The 20,383-nt window shown below is 47.6% G+C and overlaps 2 protein-coding genes across 2 annotated transcripts in view; one reads left to right on the top strand and one right to left on the bottom strand.

The window, feature by feature from the left end:
* Nucleotides 1-20,383, top strand: part of LOC146789941 (uncharacterized) — a 104,406-nt gene that overhangs the window by 63,900 nt on the left and 20,123 nt on the right. The gene's annotated exons all lie outside the window — the stretch shown is intronic.
* On the bottom strand, nucleotides 13,054-13,817 carry LOC146789942 (malignant T-cell-amplified sequence 1-A-like). Its single transcript, XM_085630151.1, has one exon. The coding sequence runs from the start codon at nucleotides 13,681-13,683 to the stop codon at nucleotides 13,138-13,140; it is 546 nt and encodes a 181-aa protein (XP_085486277.1). The 5' UTR covers nucleotides 13,684-13,817; the 3' UTR covers nucleotides 13,054-13,137.

Below are 20,383 nucleotides of genomic sequence, written 5' to 3'. Positions count from 1 at the left end.
CGGGCACCGGCGCTGTTGATGGTGGCTGCATGGGTGGCACTGGGGTGTAATGTGTTTCTGTAACTGAAGATGTGGCACAACGTTTATGCCTTATTTACGGTACTCAGTTGACGGACCCGAAGTGTGTTTGTGACGCCTTGTTTCCCCTCGGGCGCGGGGTGGGCGGGCTCATCTCTTTTCAGCCAGGACGCATTCGGCTGCCACACATTGGGGTTTCTGAGTAACCAGTTCCCGAAAGTTGAGGCGGCAGTCGGTATGCGGTCGTTTTGTCTTGAGAGCTGATGGCTGTTCCAGCCAGCAGGTTCCTGGAGGTTAGTGGCGCGCTGTTGAGCGTGTACGGGGTTTATTTACGCATGTCTTCTCCGGTTGTAGGACGGGTCTGGTTTTTGGCAGGGGATCTCGCATGAGTGTCTTTGAGCTTTCGCTAGCATGTCTTTCATGGGATGGCATTGTGTGAAGAAGTGCGTCCGTTTTCAGCAGCACATATTTCCTGACTCTGAGGATGCCCGTTCAGGTGGCACCCTCAGAGGGAGAGGTAGGAATCTCATCGTTAGGGGCAATGGCGCCAGACACTGATAGCAACCACAGCGGGGAGGTGCATGTGACCCACGGTTTTGTTATTGTTAGAGTTATTGTTTTCTTGACATACAAACACCCATTGCTTAAGGACTCATGATCCCAATTGCATTAGTCCTTGGGCAGGGCGGACCATAGAGGGGATAGTCCTAACGTTGAACGGTCATGGGGCTACGTTTAAGAAACATTGTAACATGGAATGCTGCCCACAGTCCAAAAGAGGTTTGCTATAAGACTGCAACTCTGCCCCTCCAATGTGCACATGTTGGCCATTATCTGAGCACGGTTTTAAGATGGGATTGACGTGTAAAGGACCAATCTACAGCTCGTTTGTCTTTTTGTGTGCATGTGTGGCTCATGGGGGGGGGGTCCAGGAGCCCGGGGTGTGCCAAGTGGCGCAGTCTCTTGGGCCACTATTAGCCAGGCCTATCAGTAACAGTCACCATTGTCCAACTAGTCAGAGCCATGAATTGTATGACCCATAGACTACCGTATACGAGTATGTTTGTGTAATTACTGATATCGATATGTCTTCCGCATCTGCATGGTTTGGTTTTGCTCGCAAGAAAGTGTCAGTCATAGGCCTTGAACTGTCACGCATAGTTGTACAGATATGGTGCAAAAATCACACATAGCAAACTGAAACCCGGGCAGCTATGGAGGGGGGGTGGCTAGCTCCTGGTTGGCAACGCAACTGAGCTAGGATTGCGGCTTATTTATCTGATGCAAATAGAAGCATTCATTAAGCCAAAAGATGGACTTGTAGCGTAGTGCTACAATCGTATTGAATACAGGGATGCAATGACATAGCGGCAAAATACTAAGCGGCACTACACAGCGCCCACTAAGGCTAAATTACGGCACAAAGTTTACCGGTGGAATGTGACGAAGTGGTTGCTGGTGCGCCGCACAGGAGTTAATTGCACACTGGCGCTTGGGACAGTCTGCCACGGGTTGGCGCTGTCTGTCTATTGTAGAGATGACCCAACAGGCATTGATCAATGCAATTGGCAGTAATATCACTGTTGCCAGCTGACCAAGCCAGTCGTTTAGTGTTGGAGGGCTTGGAATAGGCAGCAGTATCACGCTTGCACGAGTTTCAGGGTTGGTTGTGGTGTTACTATGAGGGGCAGCACGGCAGGAGCAAGGTGTGGTGCAAAAGGAAGTGGCCGCCTGACATGAGTCCTGGCATGTAGTTGCACAATTGTCAGGTGTTCTGTAGAACTGCCTTGGGGTATGAAGCGCGCGCGTATGCCGATTCTAGTTTTGCGCAATTTGGGTTCTCTATATAAGTTTCACCGTGATTAGCTCTAGGTCAGAGATTGTGTGTTACCCTGCCACCAGTTGGCATTGCGGTACGTCTGCCTTGGTGGTAACTGGACAGGGTATTTGTCCTTTGACTTTGAGGAGCGATTCATTCAATGCTTTTCTTCATGGAACTATTCTCGCCGACGTTATTTCAGTGGTTTGGATGGTGCCTTTGTCGCCGCCCCATCCCCTCCTACCACGTTCATTTCTGTGGAATTGGCCGCACCGCCGGGGCAGGTGGCACTGCACTCCCCGTGCTTTGCTGACCCGATTGGCCTTTACGATTTCTCTGGGATGCTCCATCACTAGGGAATATGTTTCCTGGCAGACGAGTTTTGCGTGGGCTTTCGGGTTGCTTCATTTAAGACCTATCCACCCGCGCTTTAGCCAGGGCGGTATGTGGGTGGTGTAGTTGTAATCTCACAAGTGTGCGGCGGTTCAAAAAGCTTGGTAAACACTACGTTAGAGCCTTATGGCGATAGGGCATTATTGACCATCAGCATTCTCAACATTCAGGAAAGGGCCGGTATTTGCACTGAAGGTTCCAGTCTGGTTCCCACAGAATTGTCTGCCCCCAGGGTTATCCTTTTATGGGTTAGAACCTGAGACGTGAAGGGGCATCTCCTGCTCTGGTGTCCCAAATACGTTGTTAGTCCACGCTGGGGTGGAGGTACCCTGAAGGTCCTGACTACTACTTGGGTTTCCCCCAAGCTATGGGATCAATCTATGTGGGACCACGAAGTCTACAGTTCTTGGGAAGCATCCAGCATTCCTTCAATCCAAGTAAGGGCAGTTAGCGATAGATAAGTATCAGCGAGTGGGTAACAGACACCAGCTCTTCAGCAACATCGTGCCCTGGGGGCACGCGAGCTGCGCAAACACAGAGCTCCAACGATAAGGGTGCCGAGTAGCAAAAACCAGTAAATAGGTGTGAGAAGTTGGCCTGGCATATGCTGTCCTCTAGTTATAGGTGACACCTTGTACCAGTCCAATTCGACTCTTATGGTGATAGGTTAAAGACAACCTTTAAAGAAAGCTATCCTATTGGTAGCTGTGGAGAGCAGCCTTCAGGCTAAGTCTTGAAGGAGTGTTAAGCTGATTGTTTTACCATAGATAACCTCTTAAATAGCCAAATGAAAGAGTAGTCCACACAGGTATATATATAAAATATATGTATTTATTCTAGGAATAACCCCACTAGTCTCTTTATGAGGCTAGAGGTGAAGATACAATTCAAACAAGCATTGATAGTTACAATAAATAGCACTGGAATCACAGGGCCCCAGGGGGGGACCAAACCATATATCAAAAAAGTGGTATAAGAACCACGACAATTCTACAGACAATGCCTAGGGCATTTAGGGTCGCTGGCCCCTTGTGAAACCACCCAAGGTAGTGAGGAAGGGGACCCACGGGAGACGCGTGCAGTGGCTAAAGCTACTGTCGGGATCTCTATTAAAGCCTATGGAGAATGTCGCGGTTGAATTTTACAAGTTTAAAAACACTTCTAGCAGGAGTTCAAGTTCAATACTTTAGAGTTAAGCTTTTGAAGGGCCCACACGCACGAGAGTACCGAGGTACCACTGTTACCTGCCCCAGGGAAGCCGGGTGCATAGGTCGTTTTCGATGTCGGGTCGCGGGCTGATTTGCAATGGCAAAACTTGAAGAGCTGCTGCTAGCCAAAAGCGTTGTTGTTGTCGTGAAGAATGAAAATGTAGATCTTGTAGAGAAGGACCTGAAAGCAGAGGGGACAGAGTCTGGGTCACGGCACAGTGACCAGGGGGCTCAAGAGAAGGAGCCCTTCAATGTCGGGTGCTTCCATGTAGAGGAGGTGTAGCTTGGATCGTCAGCCACGGGGTCCAGGAGGCGTCGAGGAAGGCCAGCTTCTGGAGGGCGACTGTCCCGCGAAGGATGAGGGTCGCTGCGGTGTTAGTGTCCGGATTGGATCCACTAAGCCTTGGCAACCCCAACCCACGCAAGAAACACAAAACTGCTACTGGTGCAGACCCACGAGGTCTGAGCGAGGTCTCCAGCAAAGAGACTGAAAAGCAGGCCTGGAGCAACCAGGGAAACTCTTGGAATCGAAGATTGACCTCCGCTAGGGCCCACAAGTCGAGAGACAAGGGACCGCGGGAGGCAGCAATTTGGCGTGCGTAAGGATGCGCCCACGGGTCGCCGGAGCGGGCTAGGGCGTCGATCTTTGGCACAGATGATGCTGAGAGGTTGACTCACAAATGGGCCAAAGCACAACTTCCCCACTCGTCGGGGTCGGAGCTGTGCAAGAGGTGGCCGGTGTCCGGGGGTATTGGAGATCTCGGCACCCAAGGGGTCCACGGTGCTGAGCTTTGCTGTGCACACTCACTGGCCTCTGGGATGCTGGGAAACCCACCTCAAGGTAGGAAAGAGTCGTTGATGTCCGTAGGAGCAGCGAGGTTCCAACCGGGTCACTTGCAGTGTTTCAGGTGCCTGCCAAGCAGGGGTATAACTCCTTTACCCCAAGGGAGGTTTCTTCAGGTAGCTGTGCGGCAGCAAGTCGAAGTTCAAGTCTGTGAAGTTCAAGAATAATCTGAGGCTCTGAGGACCCAGTATTCACCTTTATCCAAAGGTTAGGGGAGTGTCCAGATCAGGGCCCACCAATGAGAGGTCAGGCGGGAAAGGGTGGCTACACCTTCTCCCCTTTGTGTGTTTCCAGCCAGGGCAGGGCACAGGATGCCCCGGAACCGGTTCCAGGCGGTGTATGCAGAATGTAGGCACTGGAGAAGCCTACGTGCAACTCTGAACGCCATCCTATGGTGCACCCACCCAGTTCCAATCCACATAGTCTGTCTGGGGAGGTGGGAACACCTCCCTGCAACAGGATCCCTATTGTCCAGCTGCCGTGGCTGGAGTTCTGCCCAGCAACAGGCAGCCAGAGTCGTGTGGGTGGCGGGTAGCATCCATTTTGTACTACGTGTGCACTTTTAAATTGGTGTCTAAATTCTGCCGCTTTTCTCATATCGCCCCTCTAGCAGGGGGGAATCATGCCCTCAGTCCTATGGCTGGATTGGGGGTATGATTCCTACATGTTTGACACCAAACACGATATGGTTCTGTGTAGCCATTCTCAAGTTATCACGCTATCGCAATGTACTTATAATGCGGTTAAGAGTATATGGTATGGCTACACTACAAACAACCCAGCAATGATTTTACGAAGGTTGCAGAGGCGCCCTACTCGGTTAGGGGTCCCCCCTCACACATATCTCAGCACCCTGCCTCGTAGGATTAGCAAGGCCTGCTTTAGGGGTGACCTATGAGGATATATGTGTTGTATTAAGTGGGATACAGGATACCTATATTCCTGTTAGGAGTGCAAGCACCACCTTACCCAGACTACAGTAGTGGTCTGGTGGTGTCATTTGGTAAGGCTGTCCCAGGGGTGGCACAATCAGTGCTGCAGCCCCTAGTAGGCCTCTGAGGGACCCATGCCCTGGGTACCTAGGGTACCATCTACAAGGGGCTGATAGGGTGTCCTCAGCATCCAATTGGAAGGTACCTAGGGTACTCACATCAGTTTAGAGAAGAAGCAGATAGGCTGGGGTCCTGGATAGCAGGGCCACAGCCTGGCTAGTGTCATAAAACAGTCAATACATCAGCAAAAAGTTGGGGGCAACTATGCAGTCGATGCCACTCTCCTACAATAGGTTTAAGAGGCATGCCTCTGGCCTTACAGCTGTGTGAAACCACTATCATCCAGAGGAACGCCCAGGTGAGAATGGGGCGTTTCTTAATGTTCGGATGACCATTGCGGTTTGTGGTATCTCCCAGCGGAGCCACTGGTAGTGTACTGTAGCTAGCAGGAAACTGGGAACCTGGGATACCGACACTTTTACCTCGCTTGGTGGGGATGCGGTCAGCCAACATAGTGTGCTGTCGTCCCTATAACTGGGGTAGCAGAGTGTCAAACACAAGGGGACACTATGTCCATAGAACATTTGGCACGCCCAGTGTGTAACTAAAACTAAACTTCAACGGAGCAGGTAATTTGTCACCGCTGGGGTTGCTCCGGGTTGGCGGTGGGTACCCCCCTGCCACCCTCCTACCTGGGAGCATGCTAGGATGGGGTAAAGTAGGACTTAGTCAATCCTTAATGCTTGGACCATACCGCAGACAGTGCGCACTGCTTAAATCAGACAGATTCTCTAAGCTGGTATGCCTAGGGGGTTTCACCACAGAGGGAACTGAACGGGCATAATTCCCATAAGGAATAAGGGATACATGGCAAGGGGAAGAGAGCCCCTTGCCCATGGTCACACGCTTTCAGTTATGAACATTCCAGTGCGTCAGGATTTAGCAAACAAAGGAACTGTTCAAAGGTTAAGTAAAATCCCTCTCGCCATAATAGCCAAAGCAGGCAGGCGGGTGGGGGAGTGGTCACCTAGTAAGTGGGCTGCTGTGCCATAGATGGGTACGCAGGTGTTCAGGCACACTCGGTGCTAGGAGGACGGCAGCTAGGTGAGATCAGCAAATAGATGGGGCTTTGTGAGCCTGGGTGTCGGCATCCACCCCGCCCAGAGTTTGCTCGGGCTGAGGCAAGTGAAGCAGTGGAACTTTCCCGCATGGGGGTGAATAGTTCTTGGCACAACTTCTCAGGCCTAACGGGCCTTTTGTTTCAGCAGACACTATCTGACCCAGGATAGCGTCAAGGGCTTAGGGATATAGATGGGGCCATCTATAACCAGCAGGGATGGTTCTCTTTCATCTAGATTGCAGGAAGCTCTAGACAGGAGAGGTTGCAGGTAAGACTATAGCTGTTTTGGTGGTGGGGGCTCTGGCGGCGACGGTGGCCGCCTCCAGAGCTGTGGCGGAGTTACAGAGTGATCTGGAAGCAGGCCGGTACCAAGGGTACCTCTGTGCGGCACCATAGGGCGTGCCAGAGCCAAATCCGAGGAGCCTCATGGGAGGGTCCTGGAAGCCGTGTTGGCGCCCCGCTAGTCCTTCGGGCGGTTGTGGGCCTGAACAACCGGGGGTTTGCTATGGGACCCTCCGCCCCGGGAAGGGGCGTGAGTAGAAGTTACCAAGGGTCACGTGATCCTGTAAGAGAATCACTTGGACGGCAGCAAAGGCGGGGTTCGCCCCAGTGCTGCCCGGCTCATCAGGTGGGCAGGCGGTCCAGTTGGCTGCCTGCCCTTGAATCACCCGTAAGATAACCCACCTATTACATAACGTGTATGTAATAAACCTGCAGCATTTGTACCCAATCAAACTGTCTGTGTGTGTGTTATTATTGGGTAATGTATTTTGTTGGAGGGGGGACTGAGGGGTGCCAATGGCGATACTATGCTTCAGTTTCTCAATTTCCAGTCCGCGTCGCTCTCTCTTGTTACCTGGATGGACGAGGGGCGTGCGAAGGAGGATGCGTGGCTCGCCCTGCCTTAAGCAAAAGTATTGCCTTGACCGCTTGCCTGGGGAGGGGAACTGCCCACGTAAATTTAAAGACCGTTATATTGATACAGGATTTGTGAGATAGGATTAGCTGTTTTTTTTAAATTGTTTTTGAATGCATTTTTTTTAGGTTTAGGAAAGGAAATTTGTTGGGGGCGGGGGTGTTTGTAGATCACATAGAGGCGCTTACACTGCTGTCTAGTGAAAGAGAAGGCTTGCACGCCATGTCAAATCTTCCATTCAGCTCTGAGGTCCCTTTATAAATTTACATTTCCGATATGTGGCGGTTTCATTCTGTGTGCATTGCACTTTAGGTCTGTTTGAGGGGCGCTACTGCTACAGTAAGAGGCTTGCTTGAGGGGTAGGAAAGTGGCGGGACTAGGTAATGCGGGTTTTACTCCTGCATATCGGGGTTCAACAACATTCTTTACATTTTTGGCAGATCGCGTAATTTGCCCGTGCCTGTAAACGTGAACATAACATGCGTGTTTGTAAAGTGCACGTTCACCTCTGGGGCTTCTTGGCGCTGAATAACAGAGGTTTATTGTTACCCCCCCCCCCGCAGTGGTACTCAATTTATGTTTCATGCAAATATGTAATTTAAAAGTACTTGTATTTTTTATTGTCCCAATCACACGTACATCCCTCCGTTTTGTATAATCTAATCTCAGTTGCATACACAGCACCGCGCTGTGCCTGATATATAAGAAAATGTCTGTAAAGCTCTCTGTTTATCACTGCAACACGATCTATGTTGTGTCGGTCAGTGGTTTGCTGCAGAGGTAGTCTTCTGAGGAACTGCTTCAGTTGTGTGATCCTGGGCAGCTCGCACTGTATCACTGTGTTTAAGATCGTAATTCATCAAAGGGAAGAGTTGTTACAAGCACACTAAAATCAGTGCATATCATTGTGTGAAAATGGGACAGCTGAAATCTTATTTCAAGCATAATACCAGACAAGTTCGCTCCCCTTCCCAGCTCGGTAACTGAGTTGAGTTCTGTTCAGTTTTTTCAATCCTGTGGGAATATGAGCTGGATAAATTAAGAAGCACGTTTTGAGAGCTCTCTTTTTATTTTCTGGATACATGCAGAATCCTTGTGTATTATTCTATAGAACATTATTGCCCAGCTGTTGAGACTTTCTTTCTTTCTCTTTTTCTCTTTTTTTCTCTTTCTCCTCTTTTTCTCCCGCTCTCAGATTAAAAGGACGCAGTAGAAAATCTGTGGTGTTTGACCAAGTATTTCCCCCTCCTCTCTTACTGTACACGCAGGAACTTTACAAGATGCCAATGGTGTATCCACTGGTGTATCCATGACTGATCTCTGGTTTAGGGATTCATGCGCAAAGTGAGAAATATTTACATTAGTCATCGATATTATATTTCACTCTGCTCTTACATCTTTATGTCCCTGAACAAAACTATTCTTGTGTGATGTCCCTGCTGTCAGAAGATCCAGTGATATGCATATCTGGGATCACCTGCCGGGTGGCGTGTTTCTGTGCGAGGGACACCAGAATACCTTTCTTAGCATGTGTAGGACTCTGTAAGGGTAAAATTAAAAGGAAAGCAAGCATTTGCAATGTATTTACTCGAGTTTGAGCTATTCATATTGCAAATAACAATGACTTTTATTTTTGTTTTTGTTTTAAAAGCATAAATAAAAGGCATTGTGATTTACAATGCCAAAAGCTTAAACTCGCATAACTGCGAGACCTATTGCATTGCAAATGCAATATGTCTTGCATTTGCGAGAATTTAAGCTATTGGTATTGTAATTAACAATGCCATTTATTTATCTGTTTTCAAAACCAACACATAAATAAAAGGTTTGTCATTTGCAATGCCAAAAGCTCAAACTTTTGCAAATGCGAGACCTATTGCATTGCAAATGCTTGTTTTGCAAAGTACCTAGCTGTAGTTTTTGAACCCTAGCTCTGCCGGCACCTAGGGAAACCCAGCAAACCTATACATTTTTGAAAACTAGACACTCGGGGGAACCCAGGATGGGGTGACTTGACTGGCTCTCACCAGGTTCTGTTACCCAGAATCCCTTGCAAACCTGAAGAATTGTCAAAAAAAACATTCTCCTCACATTTCTGTGGTGGAAAGTTCTGTAATCTGCGTGGATCCACAAAATTCCACCCACTCAGCGTTTCCCAAAGTCTTCCGAGAAAAATGGTACCTCACTTGTGTGGGTAGGCCTAGTGCCCGCGATAGGAAACGGCCCAAAACACAAGGTGGACATACCACATTTTCACAGCGAAAAATGACCCTTATTTTGCAAAGTGCCTAGCTGTAGTTTTTTAAACCTAGCTCTGCCGGCACCTAGGGAACCCTAGCAAACCTATGCATTTTTTTAAACTAGACACCCGGGGATGCTAGGGAGGTATGGCTTGCGTGGATCTCCCAACGTTTTCTCACCCAGAATCCCCTTCAAACCTCAAATTTAGCTGAAAAAATCACGTGTGGAAAAGTTGTGGCATCACCGGGCTAACACAAATTTCCTACCACCCAGCGTTCCCCCCCGGTCTCCCGATAAAAATGGTGCATCACTCATGTGGGAGGCCTAAGTACCCGCGACAGGCAAGGGCCCAAAGCGTATTGAGGCGACATCAAAATTGCCTATCACAAAACAACCTGGTTTTGCAAGGGGGGGATCACCTGGGTTTTTGGCCCCGCGCTTGGTGGCCAGCTAGGGCAACCTACCAAACCCACACATTTTTTAAAACTAGACACCCGGGGGTTTCCAGGGAGGTATGGCTTGCGTGGATCCCCCAACGTTTTCTTACCCAGAATCCCCTGCAAATCTCAAATTAGCTGAAAAAAACCCTTTTCCCACACATTTTTGTGTGTGAAAGTTGTGGCATCATCGGGCTGACACAAATTTCCTACCACCCAGCGTTCCCCCAGGTCTCCCGATAAAAATGGTGCCTCACTCGTGTGGGAGGCCCAACCGCAACCCAAGTACCTGCGACAGGCAAGGGCCCAAAACGTATTGAGGCGACATCAAAATAGCCTATCAAAAAATGTTTTGGGCCCTTGCCTGTTGCGGGTCCTTGGGCCTCCCACATGAGTGAGGCACCATTTTTATCAGGGACCTGGAGAACAGCCACCACCCCTACATGAATACAAAAAGAAAATCCCTGGTTTCTAGTCTGCGTTCTGCCCCCGGGGGGGCAGATTGGGGGCTACTGCCCCATCTGCCCCCTAGGGGTGATGAAAGACTGTCATTTTGTTTGGGGGGGTGGGGGCATTGACATGCCCGTTTTGGGCAGCCCCCACCCTAATTTCAATTTCCCAAAATAAATCCCTGGCGTCTAGTGGGCTTTTTGCTCCCCCCCCCCGGGGGGGGCAGATTGGGGGCTACTGCGCCCATCTGCCCCCCAGTGGGGGCAGAAAGGCTGTCATTTTGGTGGGGGGGGGGTGAAGGCATTGGCATGCTCATTTTGGGCAGCCCCCACCCTAAGTAAAATTGCCCCCAAAAAATCCCTAGCATCTAGTGGGTTTTCTGCCCCCCCGGCGGGGCAGATTGGCTGTAATTTTGGTGGGGTGGGGGCATTGGCATGCCCGTTTTGGGCAGCCCCCACCCTAAGGAAAATTGCGGGGGAAAAAATCCCTGGCGCTAGTGGGATCTCTGCCCCCCCAGGGGAGGCAGAAAGACTGGTATGCCCAAAACGCAATGGGGGGAGCAAAGGCCCTTACCCAAGGGGCCGCTCCCTCCTCTCTGGCGCTAGTGGGTGGATCCCTGCCTGGGGATCGTCCTCCTGGGATGATCCCAAAGCAGGGATCCACTAGGGAAGGGTACCATTGGAAAGGGAAGATTCTCCCCTTTCTAACGATACCTCTCCCAAGTGTTTCGGTGCTCGGGAGCTGAGATAGCCCCATGAGCACTGAAAAACTGAAACTGAGTTTCAGTTTCGTTTTCAATGTAATGACGACAGCGTGCCATGCGTGCGATCGTCATTACACCGAAAACCAGGGGAGGGCATCGGGAGGTTGGGGAAGCTCTTCCCCACCTCCTGAGGCACAAAAATAAAAAAGTAAATCCCTCTGCTGTTTACAGCAGAGGGATTTCCTACCCCTGTCCTCATGACAGAATGGTTCCGTCATGAGCACAGGAGCACGGATGCTCATGACGGAACCATTCCATCATGAGCATTGAAGGAGTTAAACACAGCCTGAATCCCTTCAAATGATGCCATATGATGCCCAGAGAGCAGATCTCCTAACCTAGTTTATACGCAGACTTTGGTCCGAACTCCCAACAGTTCTCCGTGACCAATGAAGGCTCCGTGGCTAATCTGTGTTTCTCCACTGACTGTCGGTGAAGTAAATGATCAAAATCAAAACGTACTCCTTTGTGGTCGTGCTTTTACTCCAAGTCCTGTGGCAGCCAGTAGCTACTAGGTCTGTTCTCTGGTAAGTAATTCTATTTGGTTCTTGGCGTCAGCTGGTGCAGTGGTTAAGCAATCAATGCTTTCTTTAAGCAGTGAGTACGGTTGGGAATTCAGATACATTGACGCTGAATTAACACTCAAAGGTCATAGCTATATCGGTACTAAGCGTGCAGCCCTTTACTTACAAGTGCAAAACATACAATTGTTAAAACTGGAGTATATAGAGTCTCTGACTATTGTCAGAAGTAGAGAATCAATCGCAAACAGTTTTAGGTTTTTTTCTCTGTAACCTCAAATGTATTAAAGCCTATGGGAAGTAGTATACTGTGGACACTGGACTGGAGATCAGTGGTCTTCCGGAAACCTAGAAATCAGTTTGTCTTGTAACTAAGTTTCTTTAGTATGGACAATGTACCTCAATGGCTATTGGTGACAGATAACATGCTACCAAGTATCCAGTAAACCATTTTAAGTTTACACTTTTCCTAGTTTTGCAGCTCGGAGTCCTTGTACAGAGACTGCAGCAGGTATGCCACACCAAGAGTAGTAATCCTTGTGCAGTTGTAAAGGGAGAAGTAGATGGGACCTTGGGACGGGGCGATGGAGACAGGGACTTTATATTCGCTACACTGTGCAGTCACGCCACCCTCCCAACAGAAACAACACAATCATCTGGAGTCCCCTCCCATGTTTGAATTGTATTCCAGCTGTGCAAAGCATTAACACCTGAGCTAGAAACCAGATCTGTGACAGGGTACCTAAGAATAGAAGGCACAACAGCAATACAGCAACCAGACAGTATAAAATGTGGGGTGTCAGTATTGATCTACAGGGAGTCAAGCCATAGGGTTAGTGTATTGTCTTATGCCACACAGGTAGGAGCTGTGAAACTAATGCAGAGTTCACCACCTATAGTACAGACTCTTTAGGATATTCTTGATTTCAAATTAAGCGTTTCTTTTTGTCCATCTGGATCATGAACCGTTGTTTTGAGGCTGGGTTGCTACAGTTCAAACAGGAAAGACTGCTTAAAGAGTAGGACTTTAAGCACTCCTTTAAAGGTCTTGACATGGATTTGTTCTAATAGCAAGAACAATGGTGTTCCAGATTCTAAGACCGTTCCCTGAGAAAGCTTACCTCGAAGTTTCTGATTTTTTGGAATGAAAGTGGTTTTAGCCCTAGAAAGTCCATGGTTGGCGGAGAAGAGGAGCTTCCTGAAACTAGTAGGAATGGTTGAACCGCTATTTGAAGGCTGTCTGCTGGGATAAGAGGCTTGACACTCCCTAAGGAGTCTAATTTGATATGGGCTTATTTCGCTTAGATTGATTTATTCAGCAGGGTGACAGAAAATATTGTTTACCAGACAAATAAAAACAGGAAATATAAAGCAGTCCACATTTAATCTAAGTGCATTACTCTGGAGGTACAGTGTTACTTGTACGTCTTCATGTGCCATAAACCATCGTTTAAATAATGAATATTTTCAATGCCGATTCCCTTATTGACTTTCTCTATATCGTCTGCAGAAATCTTCATGACTCCAACACACAGGGCATGTTGTTTCCCTTCAGCCATGATCGCAACTACTGTGTCGGAGGCAGCAGGATATAATTTTGCACCGGGAGACGTCAGTTCTGGACACATGATATTAGCACCACTAAGGACAAACTTAATGGCTCCTTTGTCAACTTGCTGATGTGGTAAAATAAATGGGAATTTGTGAAGTAATCTCAGTGTTGGATAAAACGGCCCTTCCCTTTGTCTGAAGAAAAGCAACCATCCATTTACTGTTAATATTTCAATATGCTCATGACATCTCACTATTTTAACAGGGTCCTTCTTCGGCATAATTTGGTTAAGCCATGGGTCAATTCCTTTAAACTGATCTATAAGTTGATTCTTTATGCCCTTTATGACTGACGTTTTCAACTGAATGCAGTTGGACACATTTTCTTTTTCATCAAATTTCTTAAACATACTGGCGGCCGTTAAATGGCCAAGAGTGCTGAGGGGCGGGGAGCGCCCGGCTCAGTTGGGCTGCAGGGCAAAGAACGAGTGTGCAGCAATGGAATCGCAGTGATGAACCCACCCCCACTCCCTTATTTCACTTCCATGTTAGTGTGGGCTTGCAGAGTTAGGAGTATGTTATGAATTAATGCCAACGGTTTTGCTGTCTCCACAATGGATACAGTTAATAATATGGTGGAGAGAGGTAAAGAATTTCTTTATTCTTCTGGATGATCAGTTTGAGATGCTGGAACTGGTATCTATAATTTGTAGTCGCCAAGGGTCTTTGCAAAAAGATTTTTCAAGTACATCTGCTGGTTGTCTGCACATAGGAGAAAAGAGCAATTTGATGAATAAACCTAAAAATGTAATGGAAATGATGCAATCTTGGGGTACTTCTTGACAAAGAGGTGTCAGGCTGTAGTGCGATTTTGATAATTTTACTCTCTAGAAGCAGTTTGCGAAATTACTCTGACCATCTCAGAACTGTGCCATTGATCCCCTTCTGTTATTCTAAGATTTATTGAAGGGGAATGTGGTTGGCTGTACTAATTGCAGCGGACAGATAAGAAGTATGAGGAGGTATGATTCACCATTGTCCAGAAGGCTTAGCCCATCCTCAAATACTTTTGCGATTGCTGTCTCTGTGCGGCAGCCATCCTTAAAACGTGACTGATGGTTAACAAGAAGGTTATCATCTTCAATGCATTTTTGAGATTATTTGCTTCACAACATTCAGGCCATTTTGCTAGGAAGGGAAAGCTGGATACAGGGCTGGAATTGTTAAAAAATCAACAGGGTCTCCATTTGGCTTTTTGAGACGTGATCTGTCCATTATTGAGGCAGTTAAAAACGGTGCCGTGACTCAAAGAAGAATTGTTTATAAACGACATTAATAGAATGAGAGTCAAACATATATCTTTGAATTCTAATAGGCACAATCCTTTTTTCACCACTATTATTCATTCATAAGTAAAAACCAATTTTAAGAGGTTGCAATTTGGGTTGATACTGATGAGAAAGTTCATCCTGCACTAGAAATGTAAATGTGCAGCCTCTGATTGCAGGAAATGTGGCTGCAGGAACAAATCTTTAGTGGATATTTTATGTGCGTAACCTGTTTTAATGGCGGAAAGAAGTCAATGGCTCTATCCATTGTTAGGGATAAGGTCTTGCTCGGATGCCATTGCCTTATGTAGAACTGGTTTAGTTCCACAGGTCGCTGTAAAATTTGATAAAATGTATGGATTATCTAACCCTACTGTTTATGGCTTTGTGTTATTTCAATTAACTTTAGGAGCAGGGAGGGGATGTGGCCTAACAGCTAGACCTGCTGGCTTTGGAACTTGAGAGCTATGCTTGTGTCATGGCCTTGACTCAACATCCTGTGATTCTGGGCAAATTACTTACACTCTCCATGCCTAGCAAAATTTGTAATGTAATCTGGTGCTCATTTAAAGTGCTGTAATGTCATGGGCTACGTTCGCACAGTATATAAAAACAGCAAACAATAAAGCAAACTTATTTTATTAATGAATGTACATCACATCTCTCTGTGACTAACTATTTGTATTTTTGGGTTTTGAGAGCTGGGCCTCCATGTGGTCCATGACCTTAACTTCAAATAGTTTGTTGTGATTGTAATGGCTGTGATTATAGTTAACTAGTCAATACATCTTGAACTTGGCATAAGTAGAACATCCCATGGTGGTCTCAAGATCTGATGCCACTGGGCAGAATCATTATCAGAGTAGGCCAGAACAAATAATTGAGACAGTGCTTATGCCAGCTCAGCCAGTTTCCAGACATAGTGGATTGCCAGCTAAAACAAGAACGGGGGCTGGATCCACTAAGAATAACCTGATTAAAGGAGCGCGAGCTGGGAAACGAATTAGGACAGATGAATTGGAACTGGAAGTGGACCAAACTGAATCAGTCATCAACAAGGACGCAGAGACTAGTATTTCATCACCTTATTTGGCTGACGAGATCTTTCTGAAGTGGGCAGAGACTATGGTCTCTGTATTGCTGAACCCCCTCTTCTACAAATCATCTAGAATTGAGGAGAGGCTGACACTTATAGAGGCTGGTTGTAGATTGTCCCATACCTGTGCCTGTGCCGAAAGCTCGCAGATAAATAGTGCAGAGGGGCCGACAGCCCAGAATCAGGTCTTACCCGTAGCATCAGGGGATGCAATAGTTAGACACGACTCCCACCAGACTCCTGGGCCTGAAGTCTTGCTGGGGGGGACCGCTTTGCCCTCAACCAAAGGGGGGGGGGAACAATGTAACGCACCAGCATCAGCTTCACCCCTCGGGTAGCTCCTATCAGGGTCCCACCCCTAACATTGACAGTACCAACCCTTTACAAGCAGATCGTCATGAAAATACAAGGGTGCACACATCTTCCGGTTCTAGCCTCCCCAGTAACTTCCAAGAAGCCCAAAGTGGGAATGAAAGCAGAGTGGTTAGCCTAAGACAATCTAATAACAAAGTGCACTCCTCACTCCATCTCCCCCCGGCGGCAATGCCTTTAGTACTGGTTGTAGAGAAATGTTCCCATTTTGAGGGCGGGCCAAGTGGAAACTACTGTCCAGTTGATGGGCAAGTCACTTCATTGGCTGAATCGTTATGCAATGGGCACCGGCTATGGGGGCCACATCTAGCAAATCAAATCAAATAATCATGGCTAGAAGGGTAGGGTGGTTGGGCGTGTCTCCGAAAGTGACACAGGGTGATTGTGTTGTGATCAACTTTAATAATCCCTACGCCACTAAAACCATTCTCGACCACTTGCACAGAATTCCTCCTGTAGGTACGCAGATCACTGCACTGTCCATGAGCTACTTCTTCAGGCCCCTCTCAACAATGAGCTTGGAAATGCTACCTTACACAAGGCAAAATTTAGGGAATTATAATCAGATGGCCAACCAGGGAATGCAACTGGAGAATCGGTTTGCCCCCCTTTCTCGGTTAGAAACCTGTGATTGACTACCCAGGAACGGGCAACTGGAGCGGGCTTTATCCTCCCCCCCCCCCCCCCGGCAATCACCGCAACAGACAATGGCAGAGCAGCGAGCAATGGCTGAGCAGCGAGTCTTAGTACTGTTGATAATAGTGGGTTTTCAGATGCAATCAACATGGCAACATGGAATGTCGCAGGCATCTCCAATAAGCTTGGGGATTCTGACTGGCTTCAATTATGGCAGGATCGAGATATCTCCTGCTTTCAGGAGACACGGGCCACAGAGGAGACTTTTGTAAATGGTTATCGTTCTTATCAGACGAAAGCCACTCCGTCCCCCTCTAGTAGAGCGAAAGTGGGCTTGCTAACTTTAATTTCAAATACCCTAGCGATAAAAATAAAGTTGCTACATGATACCTCCCCATTCTTCCATCTGATTATTTTAGAGTTTGATAACTCTGATCAGTGGTTCCTAATAAACTTCTATAACAATTTTGGCCCAAACTTGCATAAAGTGCTGGACGAGGTGAACGGGGCAATCGATAAGGCATTGAAACTGGTGAATCAAAAGGCTGTCCTAAACATCATATGGTTAGGTGACTTTAACATACATCCGTGCCACCACAAATTAGAGCGGGTTTTGGTGTGGAGAATATGTGGGGCAACCCTGTTCACCACTTTTTACATAACATCTATGGAAACACTCTGAACATCTCGTCGAGAAATATGCTTATGGTCAATAACTTAACCACTGATAGTGATAATTTGTCCCCAACTTTCCATCGGGATCACAGGGAATCAACGATTGATTTCATACTGGTCACAATCCCTTTAAACATCAGATGTAGCAAAGTTACTAACCAATTTAACTCCTTTAGTGACCATGCGATTTTGTGCTGCGAGATCCAAACTATCCAGAGGGCTGCGACTACATCGCAAGAAATTGGTCTGTCTATATTACCTAGGTGTAATGGATACCAACTGAAGTGGTCCAAAATTGACAAACTGGAAGTCATACCTATCATAATTAGCAATTCTATACATAATATAAATATTTGTTTGGAAATTGAGATTCCACCCCAACTTGTGGTGTCTTCCTTTATAGAACTTTTAGCACACATAAGTAACTCAATCACTAGAAAAAAATACGAATAACACAAAAAAGACCAAGGAATGGTTTGATTCTTCCTGTGCAAAAACAATGAAAGCCCTTACTAAAGCTCTAAGCTGTATCCCTAGGAATCCCTCCGAAATTGCCATTTACCGTAGGGAATATAAAATGGCCAAAAAAAACAGGGAGAAGGTGCTTAGAGATGAATCATGGGCCAAATTAGAACACGCCGCGGCGTCAGGTAATTCAAAGGAGTTTTGGGGTATAATAAATGGTCCACACTTTAAAACACCAAACGATAGTGCACTTTAAGTTAATGTAGGAGAGGAGGAGCGGGTGGCTGATTCTGAAGGTATTTTTGCCCCAATTGCTTATCTATTTGTACCACTTCTGGACCCTCTCTTTTTTCCGTACTGAAGAAGTTAGGAATGGGATTGAGGCCTGTAGTGCTGGAAAAGCCCAGCCCCGATGGCGTCCCAATTGACTTTTTCTTTGAGTATATGGACATCTGGGTTCCTCTTGTAACTAATGTTTTTAACAAACTCGCTATAGCTAGTCCCCCATGTCCTGGAAAACTAGTATAATCATCCCAGTTTATAAAAAGGGAGACAAAAGCAACCCCAAAAATGATCGACCAATATCGTTAATTGATAAGATGGCTAAACTTATGGGCCGCCTTCTTCTGACAAGACTGGAGGCGTGGGTGAGGAGTAAGAACATTTTAATGGAGGCCCAATACGGCTTCCAGGAGGGAAAGGGCATGGCAGACCAATGCCTGAACCTCTCACTGATTATGGATAGGTTTGTAAGAGCCAAGGGTGGGAAGATCTATCTTGCCTTTATGGATTTGTTCGCAGTCTTTGACTGCGTGTCCCACCCTAGACTCTGGCAGATAATGGAGGAGATGGGAACCGATCAAGCATTGGTCGACTTCATCAGACAGCTGTACTCTGATGCCTCTTCATCGGTCCGCTACGGGAAGAATGGAGCATGTACCCGAACACTTGAGATCTTAAGAGGGGTCAGGCAGGGCTGTGTCCTGGCACCGTTCTTATTTTCCATCTATACCAATGGTGCGGGAAAACATCTTGAGGGCTGTAGGAGAGTAGGATCTGCCTCTTATGTTGCCACCACTTTTTTTTTTCTGATGTTTACACTGGTTTCTTGTTATAGTCTGGCTGGGACCCTGCTAATCAGGGCCCCAGCCTCTCTGTTCTCTCTAAACAAGATAGATGGAGTGCATATTAGGTGCACTAGTGATTGGATACTGTGGTGCCTTATGAGTCCCTAGTATAAGGTACCTTAGGTACCAAGGGCATAGGTACTTCACAGGCCTACCAGGGGCTGAAGCATGTATTATGCCACCCCCTGGGAAGCAGACTAAATCTGACACCACAGGCCTGCTACTGCAACCTGGGTGGGGTGGTGCTAGCCTCCTCACTGAGATATAGGTTCACTATATCTCTCCTTACACACACATTTAAACCTATCACCCCTAAGGCAGGCCCTTTCAATCCTGAGGGCAGGGGGGGTTGGTTTCCATGTGAGGGGGTGCCTCTGCCTGAGCAGGGCCCCTCTGCAGCTCTCAGAGTCTATTCTTTGGGGCTGTTTGTGAATGCGGTCAAACCATATACTCTTACGTGCATTATAACCTCACGGTTAATGCTAACTTTGGAATGGCTGCATCAAAACATGTTGTGTTTGGTGTCAAACGCTTTGGAATCATACCCCCACACCAATAACTGGTGTGGGAGTATGATCCCACCCTTCTAGAGGGATAGACATGTACCTACTGTGGAAACGCGGTAGAATCCTGAAGAGCCCTGGCTTCACAAAATGGATGCCACCAGCACAGACACTGGGCTGCCCTCCTGCTGATGACCGAAACTCGCAGTGGAGGAGGCCCAACAATAGGTATCCTGTCACAGGGAGGTGTGACCACCTCCCAGACAGGGTTTAGTGTATTGGGGCTGGGTGGGTGCACTCCTAGAGTGCTTTGAAGTCCTGCACTGGGGGAGCAGTAGGCTCCTCTGTGCATACACCAATTCAAACCGGCTCAGGGGCTACCTGCCCCTGCTCTGGCGCAAAACTGGACAAAGGGAAGTGGGTGTAGCCACACACTCCCCCGACCCTCCCATAGGTGGGGTCATAGAGCTAGTCCCTCCCTTCCTTTCAGTATAAGTTAGGGAACCCTTGCCATTGCATACTAGATACCCCTGGACGACGCTCTGAAGACGAATCCTGGACCTTCGACATTCCACTAGCTCTGGAAGACGGAAGAATCTCCCTTGGAGTCAAGAAGTGACTCCCCTGCTTGGAAGGCACCAAATACTGCAATCAACGGTCGCAAACTCCATCGCTCCCGCCGGAGCCCTTAGTCTCTGCAGCCCAGAAAGAGGATTTCCTGACTTCTCCAAGGCCATCGTGAGTCCCCAGCGACGCTGAGGCAAGTGGACCCCACGAGTGACAAGGAACCACAATCCATGGGTACCGTGCACTATTTTCGAGTGCAACCCCTTCACGTCGTTCTACGAACCTGTGCATTGGACCACGTGTGGTCCAAGCCTCCAGCAGCAATCCCTCCGAAGATCAGA

This window comes from Triturus cristatus, chromosome 10, assembly GCF_964204655.1.
Source record: "Triturus cristatus chromosome 10, aTriCri1.1, whole genome shotgun sequence".
Taxonomy (NCBI): Eukaryota; Metazoa; Chordata; class Amphibia; order Caudata; family Salamandridae; genus Triturus; species Triturus cristatus.
This window is presented reverse-complemented; position numbering and strand designations above follow the sequence as displayed.

Coding starts and splice junctions, on each gene's coding strand:
- LOC146789942 (XM_085630151.1), bottom strand. CDS start 13,683: ATGTTTAAGAAATTTGATGAAAAAGAAAATGTGTCCAACTGCATTCAG.